Source organism: Oenanthe melanoleuca, chromosome 1A, assembly GCF_029582105.1.
Source record: "Oenanthe melanoleuca isolate GR-GAL-2019-014 chromosome 1A, OMel1.0, whole genome shotgun sequence".
Lineage (NCBI taxonomy): Eukaryota > Metazoa > Chordata > Aves > Passeriformes > Muscicapidae > Oenanthe > Oenanthe melanoleuca.
Window position 1 is genome coordinate 17,887,496 of NC_079334.1, and position 13,086 is coordinate 17,900,581.

General features: G+C 34.8%; 1 protein-coding gene across 1 annotated transcript in view; it reads right to left on the reverse strand.

Annotated features, from left to right (window-relative positions):
* Positions 1-487: 487 nt before the first annotated feature.
* IGF1 (insulin like growth factor 1) overlaps positions 488-13,086 on the reverse strand; it is a 53,754-nt gene continuing 41,155 nt past the window's right edge. The window contains exon 4 of the mRNA XM_056481842.1: positions 488-8,038. Within this exon, the coding sequence (XP_056337817.1) occupies positions 7,979-8,038 (60 nt within the window). The 3' untranslated portion in view covers positions 488-7,978. The remainder of the gene's footprint in view (positions 8,039-13,086) is intronic.

Here is a 13,086-nt window from a genome sequence, read left to right on the forward strand (position 1 = left end):
AACCAAAGGGTGCATTAGCCTTTATGTATACAGAGTGACAAAGCCCTTTACTGAAATCAAAGTAGATAAAAGTGAAAATCAGTCAACTATCTCTTCCAACCTTTACCTACCATAAATGCATATAAAAGCCTTTAAAAGCATGAATACACTATTATTTATGGAGCAAAGTTTACTGTTCTAGACAGCTCATAGAGAGAGGGGAAGAGAATGGTCAAGATGGCATTACATGAACTGCAAACTAGCAAAACTTCTTGAATTTTTTTTAATATTTGTACATATCAAGAGCTCCATTTTTTTGATTTATTGGTTGTTACTAGAAAAGCTTATAATTGCTAAATGGGAGAATAGCACAACAAAGACATTGTTGAGGTATTTGGGGGATTCTGCAACACAATGATGTTACATACACAGTATGAAATATTATTTGTCATCAAGTAGTGACATTGTATTATGAGTAAGCACAAGAAAATAAAAAAGAAAGAATAAATCCAGTTAGAACTTTAATAGATATTTAAATGGTTTCTAGTAAATGAACACTTAACACTTGTCACTGTTTGGTTATAATGACTTGAAATGTTAATAGTGGGATTATTCAGTAGTGAAATCAGAAACTCATGTATCCACATTCATGCTTTGCATCATGGAAACCCCAGTTTTAGTCAGGATACCAATTGAAGTCCAGCACTGAAGAAAGAGAGGACAGTTACTTCTTATGGAAAGGCTGTCCTGAAAACCAAGTGCTATTAATCTCTTCTTTTGCATTCTGGGTGGCTTTGCAGTAATTTGGGAGAAAAGAAAGCTCATACATGATTTATCAGCAGCAGGTGGTGCTGCTTCTTCTACTTTCATTTTGTTTCCTGAAATCCTTAGTCTTGATAAACATGTTTAATATTCAACCCTAAGACTCCAAGGATTAAGAAGCTGTGAAACAGAATCATCACATTCTGAAAAAGCCATGAGAGGTGTCAGACTACAGGTGAAGCTATTCAGAACACTATGAAGTACCAGTGTGCTTTCAGTGGAGCATTTTATGACTCATATCTGATAAGACTTAATCAGGCAACTATTATCATTACCCTTTTGAAAATTATTTTTTCACCTTGCTCAGGATTTCTATAGAATTCTGTTGGACTAATTCCTTAGAAATGGTAATAAATGAAAGGATATGATTTATACACTGTATCACACACTGTCACTTGAATGTGCTGTATTATATTCAAACTTGTTTCTAAGTGGAAATAATGAAGAGAACCATAATTCTTATGCACTATTTATATCAACTGCATTTGAAATTCTAGTGTAAAAATTAGGATAGAAATCATAGCTGTGCACAAAATAAGAATAGTTTATCTCTTTATTGATAGTTCATTCTGTTGGTTTTGGATCCTTTGTCTTTGATCATTGTTAAAGTGAGGGTTTTTTCACACTGTAAGTCAGGTTAATGCCAGTAAGCCAGGAAGGGTGGAACATCCATTTGATTTTTAAATTTATGAAGTTAAGTATTTCACTACAAAATATGAGTTTCATTTAATCAGTTGTTTATATAGTTACCTGGCTAAACCTTTTTCTTTAACATGAATAGGTGAAGCATGATCCTATTTGTCAGGATAGAGTAATTTTTGTTCTGCAGGTATTTTGTTGCTGCTTTAGACGAATAAAATTATACTAATGAATGGAAAATATAATAAAATGAAATGCATTTGATTTAGTTAAAAAATGGTGGGGAAAATTATCTCACCTGCATTTGTTTTGTTTCTTAAGAACTTCAATAAAGTGTGAATATGTAGATATTTTGGGTGGGTGTATGTTAAATACATGTGGGAAAGAATGTTTAGCAGCAGAAGTATCACATTGGTGTTTTTTATGACTTTTGTGAGCCAAGCTGGCAAAATAAGAGGTTACTGAAGAACACAGAGAAATCAATAATTGTTATAAGTAATTTGGGATATAGGAATTTGCTACGCCTTTTCCACTTCTGATATAGTTAAGGATGCTGTAGAGAGAGATTAATTATTCTTACAAAAACATATAAATGAAAAATTAATAGTTGAGGTGATGACAGAAGTTGTCATTCTGCTCTGTTTATATTACCTGTTATTCTTACTTTGAAGAAATGCTTATACTTAAAGAAATCACACTTAATAGAAGTTTTATGGAGAAAAATGAAATAAAAGATAAAATTTTAATGAAGGTTTTTATAATATGGTCCTCAGAGCTAGTATTTCTCATCTGTATCTAAAGAGATAAATATATTTGCCTGATGACAATGAAGAGATGTCTAAAGGTTTAAATAGCTGGTCATTTCTTTAGATATGAAAAACAAAGACAGGATCTAAATTGTGACATCCATATTACACAATGTTCTTCTAAAATTAGATTCCAGTTGGATTTCTGAATATAATCCATTAGATCTGAAGAGAAAAAAGCAGGCATTTCAAATTTTACTTGACAGGAAGAAGAAAAGCATAATATACACATGCACACACACAGACATGCACGCACTCTAGCATTGCCTATATATACACATACATATGTATATGTGTTTATATATGTGTATATATACACAACTACACCCTTTATGCAATTAGTGTAAGATTTCCTAATGTAACCATCAGGGAGGTCCTTCCTATTTTGGCCTCTGCCAGAATGGCATCTCTCTACTGTGTGAAGTATGTAATAGGATTTCAGACATTCCCATAACACTCTTTGTATAAAAAAAGTTAGAAGACTTCTGTATATCAGATACTGTGTGTTTGGGCATTTATAGTCCAGTAAAATATTCCAATGCTGTCAGAAGCAAAATGTTTGGTGTGGGACTAGAATGGGTAACAACATTGTGTTGAAATTTTTCTTTCCTTCTTTCAAGACAAATTTAATCTAGCTGCATTACTGAATGCCACTTCCACACATTAATTGGATATTTAGTAATCTCATTAAGAAAAATGCTTTATTTTATGCAGATTGTACCCAAGAGAAAAAATAACACTTGAATGCCTCATCTCCTCCTCCTTACCCCTTGCCCCCAGAATTAAAACAAAGTGAATCAATGCAAAACAACCTCCCAAACAAACAGATGAACAATAAAATTATGTTGCAATAGTGTTTTAACTAAGTTTGCTGGGTGGATCAAGAGGGAGGAATAAATGTTTGTTTTGAATAGAAGTTGGGTGTTTAGAAAACTAATTTCCACTGACTAGTATCCTAAAAAGAGGGACCAGTATAAGTAGACCTCCCCCCAAATAAATTATTACTATTCCTTTTCAGACTAAAAATAAAACATTTTAAATATATTGATTATACCTTCATCAGAACAACATAGGTATTCTATCTGGCCTATAGGTTCCAAGAATCTATTTTTGGGCTTAACTTAGCATAATTTCTAAACAAAAAAACAAAAAAACAAAAAAACAAAAAAAAAAAAAAGAAATGTGAAATTTTGCACATAAAGATGTTCTTAGTGAGCACATAAAGTAATATAAAAAAAATCACAGACTGCTAGCCATATCTTTCAACTTTTTCCCACTATTTGGAACTGATGAGAATTTTTAAAACCCAAGAATTTCCCATTAGAAATTTTTTTCATTCCTTGTTAAATTTGGATGCACTTATATCTTTTGCCGGTTTTAGGAAAATTAAGTTTTGGATTATGTGCCATGAGTGAGAAAGTAATCAGGTAAAAATGTGTGCTCAGTGAAAATCTCGACCAAGCCAAACTCTACACTGATTTCAGACTAGAGTGTGGCTTCAAAATCTCTGGTATGATACAGGACTGGCATAATCTGAAAGGCTCTCAGTCATATCAAGGCTTTCAGTTCCCTGACTTCTAACCCTTTTCTTCATCTGAATTTCTGACTTGGGGTAGCAATTCAGAATTTCATTTAAAGTCTATGAATTTTTCTGGCATTTTGACTATTATTCCTGCCCCACCTGCATCAATGTAAGATTACTTTGCTGTTTTTTGAGTGACAAAAAGTTGAAAAGTTATGGCTAGTTTTATTTATATTTTAATAACCATACCTATGTAATTGTTATTTTAATACATTAAAAAAATATTTATGCTTTCTTTTATATTTTAGTCAAGTACTTTCTTAAACAAAACAATAGCACCACTTTGGCATTGTTGGCCAAATCAGTAACAGGTAAAGCAAATATGCAAATACATTTTTCTGACCTTGTCATATCACACATTTGCTTGTTGAATGAGGAACCAAGGTGACACAGTGCTAGGCCTAAAGTCTTCATTAATCAGCTTTAACCATTGATACTGAGAGAGCAAGGAGCTCAGGGGACAACTGAGCATGGCTCCTAGTTGTGTATGGAATTCACTTCTGTAAGGAAATCTTACCACTAATTCACCCCTCAGTCTTACCAAAGGAATTGACATGGTAAGCTGCCTTGGGAAAAAAGGGGGTCTATTTTCATGTATACTAGGACTGGGTGCAATATCCCAGGCTTTGATTTTCTTGTCTCTCTTGGCTGAATGGTGCAAATGAGCTTGTACAAGTCCTTCATGGAAATAGAAGTGTGGGTTTATTACTACATTTAGAGCAGAATGAAGAATGTATTAATTTTCCATTTGAACTCCTAATGACTAATTATGTTTACTATGGAGATGAGACTTAAATTTTGCTACCTTGATGGAAGAAAGATACTAACTTCAGTGGGTTTATATCTGCAGTGCTTTTTGGACTGACTGAAAATAAGGAGGCTTAATTCACTTTTTTACTTATGCATTTCAGTGATATTCTGTGTAATAGATGGAGTTTTGAGTGTATTCTAGAAAGCAAATACCAGTGATCTCTGTCATGTGACTTACATGATAGGGAAATGGGCTTTTCTTTACCTTTTCAATGATTTATGGGAACCAGTAGCATCTGGTGGGAGCCCTGTTCCTAAATATCCAGAGTGCTTTTAAAAATCCAGCTGAACCTTTCAATTTCTCTAATTAGAAGTTTTTCAAGACAGGCTGCTTTGTACTTTTGGGAAGAAGGTGCTTTGGCTCATGCTTCAACTTAAGTAGCAGATTCATTGCGATTATTAAGCTAATGCAGCCCTTTATCTTTCACACTAACTGGTTTATCATGAGCTCCCTGCCATGTGACTGGAGACTTCTTACAAAAATGCGTTCCCTATCCATGCATTTCTCACACCTATGGAGCTGGAGCTACTTTCCATTTTGTGATATAATTTATTGTCTAGTAAAGAAAAGTGTTGTCTTTGAAGTTTGCAGCTATTCTGTATTTATTTTAGTTGCTTTCAAGAATTGTTCTGATTTGTTTAGACAGTCGTCAAATTGTGATAAATATTGCTGTCACTGAGTGACATTTTCTAATTATGGTTTTTCAACAGGAGAAATATGGTGGCATGAACATGAGTGTATGAATTCTAAGATAAGACCAAAAATTTGAATTAATTTACAGGAATTAATGCAAAATGATGTATAGTTATTCAGTTAAAAGCACATCAGTAAAAAAGTTATCTATAAAGAAATTTGCTGCCACAGATATCTGCAAATTGCTTTTTACACTCACACCTTTCTTCCCTCTTCCCCTTAGAACTTCAGAAGAGACAGGGTATAGAAAGGGCTGTGGGGCATGAAATGGAAATATGTATTATGTCTGTGACATCAAAATAATGGCTTGTTCTTAGATTGCATTGCAGAATTCTTACAGCCATTAAAGTCCTTCCCTCTCCATCCCCCCTGCCAAAAAACGGCCTGAAGGAGCTGTGACAGATATCAGAATTGCTAACTCTGTTTATTGAATTGGTGGTAGATAATTCAGGTTAGTTTTCACATCTGTTTCTCTTTACTTTCTTCCTTTTTCAACATAACTATCTCAGTCAGTGAGAGCTGTGACATATTCTTTTTATTCATTTACTGTTCTACTTTTACATTGCTATGGCAGCTTATTGTGCATATAGACATCCATCTCACAGAAAGCAGAGGGTTTAAAGAGTTGTATAGGAATACATTGCACTTGTTAAAAATACAAACCACAAATCTTCTATGGGAATAGAAAAGGAACTACAATAATTTGTTAGACTTTTATGGCCTTTCCTGCTTGTTTCACAAGGGGCTATTGAGGGGCTGTACATATGCAGTCTGGAGAGAACTTTCTCTTGTGTTTGAGTCAATAGTTATTGACTCCCTCTGTTGCAGTAGAAAGTAAGACAGATTTCAGCAGCCTTCAAAAGGAGATACTTCCTTTATAGATCTATAATCTGCCACCTCCCTAACTGCTCCCTTCATACACTGTTTTCCAGACCCCCTTTGGAGCTGACCAAGAGATGCTTCATCCCTTGCCTGAGCCTACTACATGCAGCATGGTGAGGGGAAAAAGTTGCCTGGGGCCACATTGGAGTTCTTGGACAGGGTGGAACTGTGCGTTCTCCTCTGCCTTCCCTTCTCTCACAGACAAGTTCACTGCTGGCTGCTTATCCCCTTCACAGCTTGGCCAGCCTACACTGGGCTGATTTACAAAAATGCAGGTGTTATTCAAGGTAGAACCACTGCAGGGCCTGTCACAGTTCCATGGCAGGGATTATCTGGGGATCTCTGTCTCCCACAAGAGCACATGAATGGCAGTTGTAAGTTATGGTGTAATTATGGTTAATCTCTCCTTGAGGATTTAGTCTATGCTAGTAATTTGGGATTAGATTAGCTTTTCTGATTTACAGAGAGATGCAGCAGCCCAACTCAAGTCAGGTAAGCCACATCTGATTGTGGGAAGAATTAAAATGGAGGGGGACTTGAGTACCTTATGATTCAACAGAATGCTGATATTTCAGGAATATTGGCCCTGGTGGACTACTCTTTGAAGTCACTTAAGTGCTTTTTTTCAAATTGTCTTCTCTAGGCCTAGACATCTATGAGTTTGCATTCCACATAATCAGATGTCAAAACACCACCCTTCAAATATCTGAAAGGAAACAAGCATCTGAATTTTCTTTTGAAGATGGTTAAGTTATTTTCATGTTGAAATCTGAAGCCTTTTTAGTTGATTTAAGCTGAATATTTTTGAAAGTATTTTGTTATTTAATCTTTGGCTTGGTCTTTCCATATTTGCTTTTACCTATTACTGTTTTGGCCAGACCCTTTCATGTAACAAACTATAAAATAGCACCTTTGTACTATAAAACAGAGATTTTTTTACATACTGTTTGATATATGTGTATTGTTGATATGCTAAATTTTACATACTGCATTATATGGAGGAAGAAAGAAGTTACCTATACTGTTGCAAAATAATTACCTGGAAGAATCATTACTGGTTTGAGAGCCTATGTGTGCTTTAACTGCTTTTAAAAATCTTTTGTCTCACAAATTGCAAAAAAATTGCATGTTTGCAAGAGAAGGAAGAATAAAACTGTCTTAAAACAAATGTATCTATAACCCATATTTTGTCGAAATGCCACAGATGGAATTAATGGATGTTTAAAACTGTATATGTTACATTACTGCTGCTGTTACTGGGAATGTCAAACTGTGCAAATATGAAGGGGTAGACAAACAATGTTTTCAGACACTGTAAAACAAACAGCCTGTTGCTTGTAAAGAAGTGCAAATAAAAAAACCACCACTTAGACAAGGCTGATGAATGATTCCAGCAGCCAGTGTTCATAGGTTAATTTAGTGCAATTGGATCCATCAAAGGCCCATAAATTTGTAGGCTTTTGAGGGGCACAGGACTTCAACAGGTTTCATGCAGGACATTTAAAACAGGTTAACAAACAGCAATATATCAACCACAAAATTTTTTAGCTCTGGGCTGGTTAAAATATTCTGTTCTCTAAAGACTTAATATTGGAATGTTTAGTTGCATTGTTCACTGGGAGAATGCCCATTGGTTGAAATTGCATCAAGCTTTTTAAAGCAAAGGGGTTTTTTAAGTCTTCCAATGTTTAACAAATAATTTATTTACAGCAAAGTATCCTGCAGATGGCACATTCATTCTTCATTCTTGTGGATGGCATGTTCTTACATTCTGTAGTTTCTGTTTCCTGTGTTCCCTCTACTTGTGTTCTTCAAATGCACTTCCTGAAAGTTTAGAAAGAAAAATTTATTACAGGTAGGTTTAAATACATTGTCTGATCACAAAACTTACAATATTGGGAAAACAGTTGTCCAGAGTGCTGGAACTGCTAGATAATTGAGTTTTAATCAATAATTCAGTTCTCTACTTAACTATGCAGAACTTCTGTACCTGAAATTCCCCCTTCTCCTAGACATAAACACTTTGACTGTTGTTATTCTTCATCCTGGCAGAGGAGACATCTGCTGATGGAACCTGGGTGGGCTTAGGGATATGGTAGGTACCAAAGATTTCCTCTATTTCCCAAAGACATTTGCAAAAACAGGATGTATAGGGGCCAGGGAATGTTCTAGTTATAACTGCAGGATTTATGGAATCTCTTGGGCTTTGGTACCAGATATTTTCAAAATTGCTCTGCTTTTTTTTGCACAGATGGCATATTAGATGTGTTGGATTTTGTTGGATAGGACCTTGAGGAGGAAAAAAATTGTGGGTTTGCTGTAGGAGCTGCAGCCATATAATTTGTATTTTCAGAACAGACAAGGTGATGTGCAAGGGAAATCAAGAGAGCTTTGGAATGACTAATGCCCACAGTTTCCTGTCATTCCATGCACAGACCAGTCTTCAACAGAAGTGATGGGGATGTATATACATTTGAATTTGATTTTCTTTTTTCCACTCTAGTAAATATTAGCCAGGGCCAAGACTGCATGTTCTGTATCAGACAAAAGCCAGAATGACTCTTCATATTTATAATACTGTGACTCTCCACGGTTATAATACTCATCAGAAGCTAAATTCTTAGTTAAAATGAAATTATGGGTTTTTTTCCAAGAAAAGCCAAAAATATCTAAAAAAATAAAATCTCTGTAAAAGGTGAAGCTGTGTTTATACAGCTCTACCACTGCATTACCTGTTATTTAAGCCCTAAAATTAAGGAGGCTCTAAAATCTAAAAACAAATAACATTTTCTTGCTTTTCTAAAGGACAGAAATAAAATGGAAGCTAATTTGGTGCATTGGTTGTTAGGGGGCTTTTAGTCGTTTCCCGTGGAAAATACTACCCTACATGTAACCTTTCCATTTCCCTTCAGTATCTATTAAAATTAAAATCAGAAATTACATTAAAAATAGAACAAATCAGAAACTTTCAGAGGTTCACAAAACTTGAACTCATAGAGAGCTTATTAATTTTCACTGGATTTGTATTGGCTTCTGATGGACATGAAAGGAATTATTATTTTAAGTATGTAAAACAGAAATTGGACAGTACTAGTAATTGCTAAATTAATTATACCACCACCAAGTATGAAACATTGAGCCAAACTAGAATTTATCATCACTGACAAGCTAAAGTTGCTAACAGCAAAATAGTCATAATGAAGCAATATTTTTCTTAGGAATATGCCATTATAGACTGGATTAATCATCTAGTCACTATTCCTGTGAATAGTTCAGGAGGATACTGGCTTGTTCTCATCCAGTTTTGCTAATACTGCTGTAGAATAACATCAATCAAATACAGAGTCAGAACTGTCAACAGAATTCTGCTTATCCTTAAATTAAAATATATTTTGGTTTTCATTGCCTATTTCTCTTCCAGCTTTTCCGAAACGACCTCTGCTGTCTTTACTTTTTCTTAAGTTCTACCTTAGTTTTCACCCTGAAGAGCTCATTCTGGGTGAAACCTTAAATTTTCACTGATTTTCATTAAAATAATCATTGCAGCATTTCATAGGAGTCTGCCAACACTAAGGATCCTGCTTTATTCTACAAGTGCTTATATTGGTTACAATGAGCTAAGAAAACAGGAATTTCTTTACTCATCTGCCCAGTTTTTTTTTTTCTACACAGCAACAAAACAAAATATTCTCCTCAGTGCTGACCCTAGGTGCTCCTCCTTGAAGAGAGTTTGCCAACATATAGGAAAAGCTATATGCTTCATTTTATTTGCCAAAAGTCATATATTCTTAAAGATTACAAACTCTTGATCTATAAAATGGAGTGTGAGAGCCTTAAAATGAAACAACAGCTATTTTGCATTGCAGTGACTTTCACAGTGTATTTGGATTGAAAGTTAACTTTGTTTTCCAAATAAAAATATAAATTCTCTCTGCTGTTGTTGTTGCCTGACTTTAAAATGGCTTTATCATTCAAATAAAGCAGGTACTAAGATGCAGGAGTGTTTCATTTACAGTTTTCAATACTGACATGTAGGTTGGAAGAGTTGTCATGATACAGACTAGTTTTGAAATTGAAGGAAGTTGGCAGGTTGCTTTTAGAGCACTTCCTTCTCCAGGATCAGCATTTTAATAAATAAGTACCAATAAGTGTACTGGTAGTAACATGCATGCCAGAAAATTCTTTGACCTACCTAACACTTTCTTTTATGTATGAAACGCTGGGACCACTGGGGGGAAAAATACACAGACTCCAAAACTAGGTGTGAATGCTTGAATTAGGTTCTCAGACCTGCATTTGTCCTGGTATAGAAAAGTTTGTTTCTCAAGTCTTTGAGAAGAAGATAATTAAAAATTAAACTGCTCTGAGCTGATATTCATACCCAGACAAAGACAATCATAATTTTAAGATGGGAGGCACAAAATGTGAGCAATGTATAAGTCAGCTAAAGAACAGGGAAGCAGACTTCTAGCCCACCACCTTCAGCATGGATCTTTGGAGATAAGGCATCATTACCTGTAGGATAACAACTACCTCAGTGTTGGTAATGGTCATTTGACCAAGCTGGAAAGGTATTGGGAAGCAAGCAGCAACATTCTTATCCTATTAGGGCAGACATTCAAACCTCATTTGGCATTGAAAGCTCCCTAGACCTACTGGTAATAAATGGAAATTCTAACATTTGTAGTAACAGGAATGATACCTCAGCTCTGAATCCTCTGGGGTCTCTTTGAAAGCTTTCTAGTTCTGTGGGTAGTGTGATCACTGAAATAAAAACAGGGCTGCAAAGCAAGCAAGGGGAGAAAACAGTTCTCTGAAAAGGCCAAGTCCTTCTATCTGTTACACCTTAAAGTTCACTCATTGGCTTGGTAATGTGGCGTGGCTTCAACAGAAATTAGGATTGGTGCCGTGGTGCATGTTTTGGCCTATGAATCTATCTGAGTTGATACTGAGCCAATTATAAAAGAATCACCCAGTCTTAGAAAAATTAATGAGGAATAATGCAATACTTTTTCTGTTTTCTTAATGACATTTTCTTAAACTAAAAATACTAATATCTTTTCCCTCTCTGAGTCCCACGCAGTATTTATTTAAATGTTGAAGATTAGATAAGATATGTATTTTTGAGAAAATTGACTTCCTATTCATACTTTGTTGGTATATATATTTACGTGTATTTTTCACATATGAGGCCTAAAGAAGAAAAAGGACTGTAAATCTGAGGAAGAGCAAAATTGTATCTAGATACGTGTCTCTTTTGCTGTTTTGTTCAGGTTGCAAGGGGGTGGCATGGCACTATGTTAATGAACAAATTCAAGGGGTGCCAGGGTTGGTTTAGATTGGATGGCAGGAAAGCTTTTTTCCCAGAAAACATTGTCAAGCACTGAAAAAGGCTGTCTAAGGAAATTGTGTAGTCATTATCCCTGGAGCTATTTAAAATATTTGTAGATGTGGCACTTAGGGACATGGTTTACTGGTGGACTTGGGAGTGCTGAGTTAATGGCTGGACTATATGTTCTTAGAGTTCTTTTCCAGCTGAAATGAGTGTATGTTTCTTTTTTACTGAATTTTAAAATCAGCCTCACCAGCCTTCACATTCAGTAGTAATTTTCAAGGTACCTTGTAATCTTGAATTAATAGGAACTTTGTTTCTACAGCGCTGCTTCATTTGAAAAGGTCCCAATCTTCCCCCATGTGTACAGTTGTGGAAATTGCTCAGTTGCTTCCTTTGGTAGAGCAGTTGTTTTTCAAAGAGGTACTCAATAGTACCATTACTTAGCTTTCCTGCAGAAATACTGAAACTGTAAATAAGAGAAGATCCCTACTCCACTGAATTAAGATCACCTACCAAATTGTGCCTAACAGTCTGCCCATGGAACTGGGGAAACAGACCACTTAAGCACTAGAAACACTAAAACAAAACCCCAAATCCTGCATTTGTCGTTTGAAATTAGTACAAGGAGATGCTGAAAAAAGACTATCAGATGTATGAAATGCATAAGATTCTGATTCTCTATGAAATCTGAGAGGAACTGTACAACATCTTATATATTGCACCTAGTCCTACCTTTCATCTTGCATCTAAATATGAAAATTATAAAGAGGTCATATATATATAATCATATATATACGAATATTCACATTCTATGAATCTCATATATGATCTCTATAGATCTCATATATAACATATCATATTGAGAGAAAAAATTGTTTAACAGAAAAATAATTTGACTTAAGCATATCTGTTATTTTAGTTAAAATCAGTGGCATATCAACACTATGGACTAGCTAAATACATTATCTTGGGAGAGTGTGTCAAAAAAAGTTTGAATATAGTTGCTTTCCTTAATGATGGCATGTACAACTGACTGCAAAAAGAAAAGAGAAAGATAAAAGAAAGGTACACTGGAGAGAAGAGAAGCAGAATTCAGTAGGAAAACCTGGTACATATTCACATTAAATCTTTTTCTATAATAAATCTGAATAATAGTTTATCCTATTCTGTATTTTCATTTCCTCAATCTGATTTTCTCCATCCACAGATAAAAATGAAAATTTGTTAGTATTTCCCATCAGATTTGTTATTTTATTGCCATGTTCCTATTGAGAAGCATTTATGATTTCTTTTGTTCTGTTCAACATGCTCCTTTTCCCCTACAGTTTCTTTAAAGGTGTTTTCTTTAATATTAATTTGTCTCTAATTTAATTTTCTCTCCCGTTTTCTAAAAGTTCCACCTTTTTTATTTGTGATACATGCTGGTTCGTTCAGTTTTGCAATATTTTACATCTTCTCAACCTCTTTGATCTAATTCCCTCACTTTTTTTTTTTATTTTTTGTTTCTTGTGTTCCTCATTGTCCTTTTGCTGTCCTT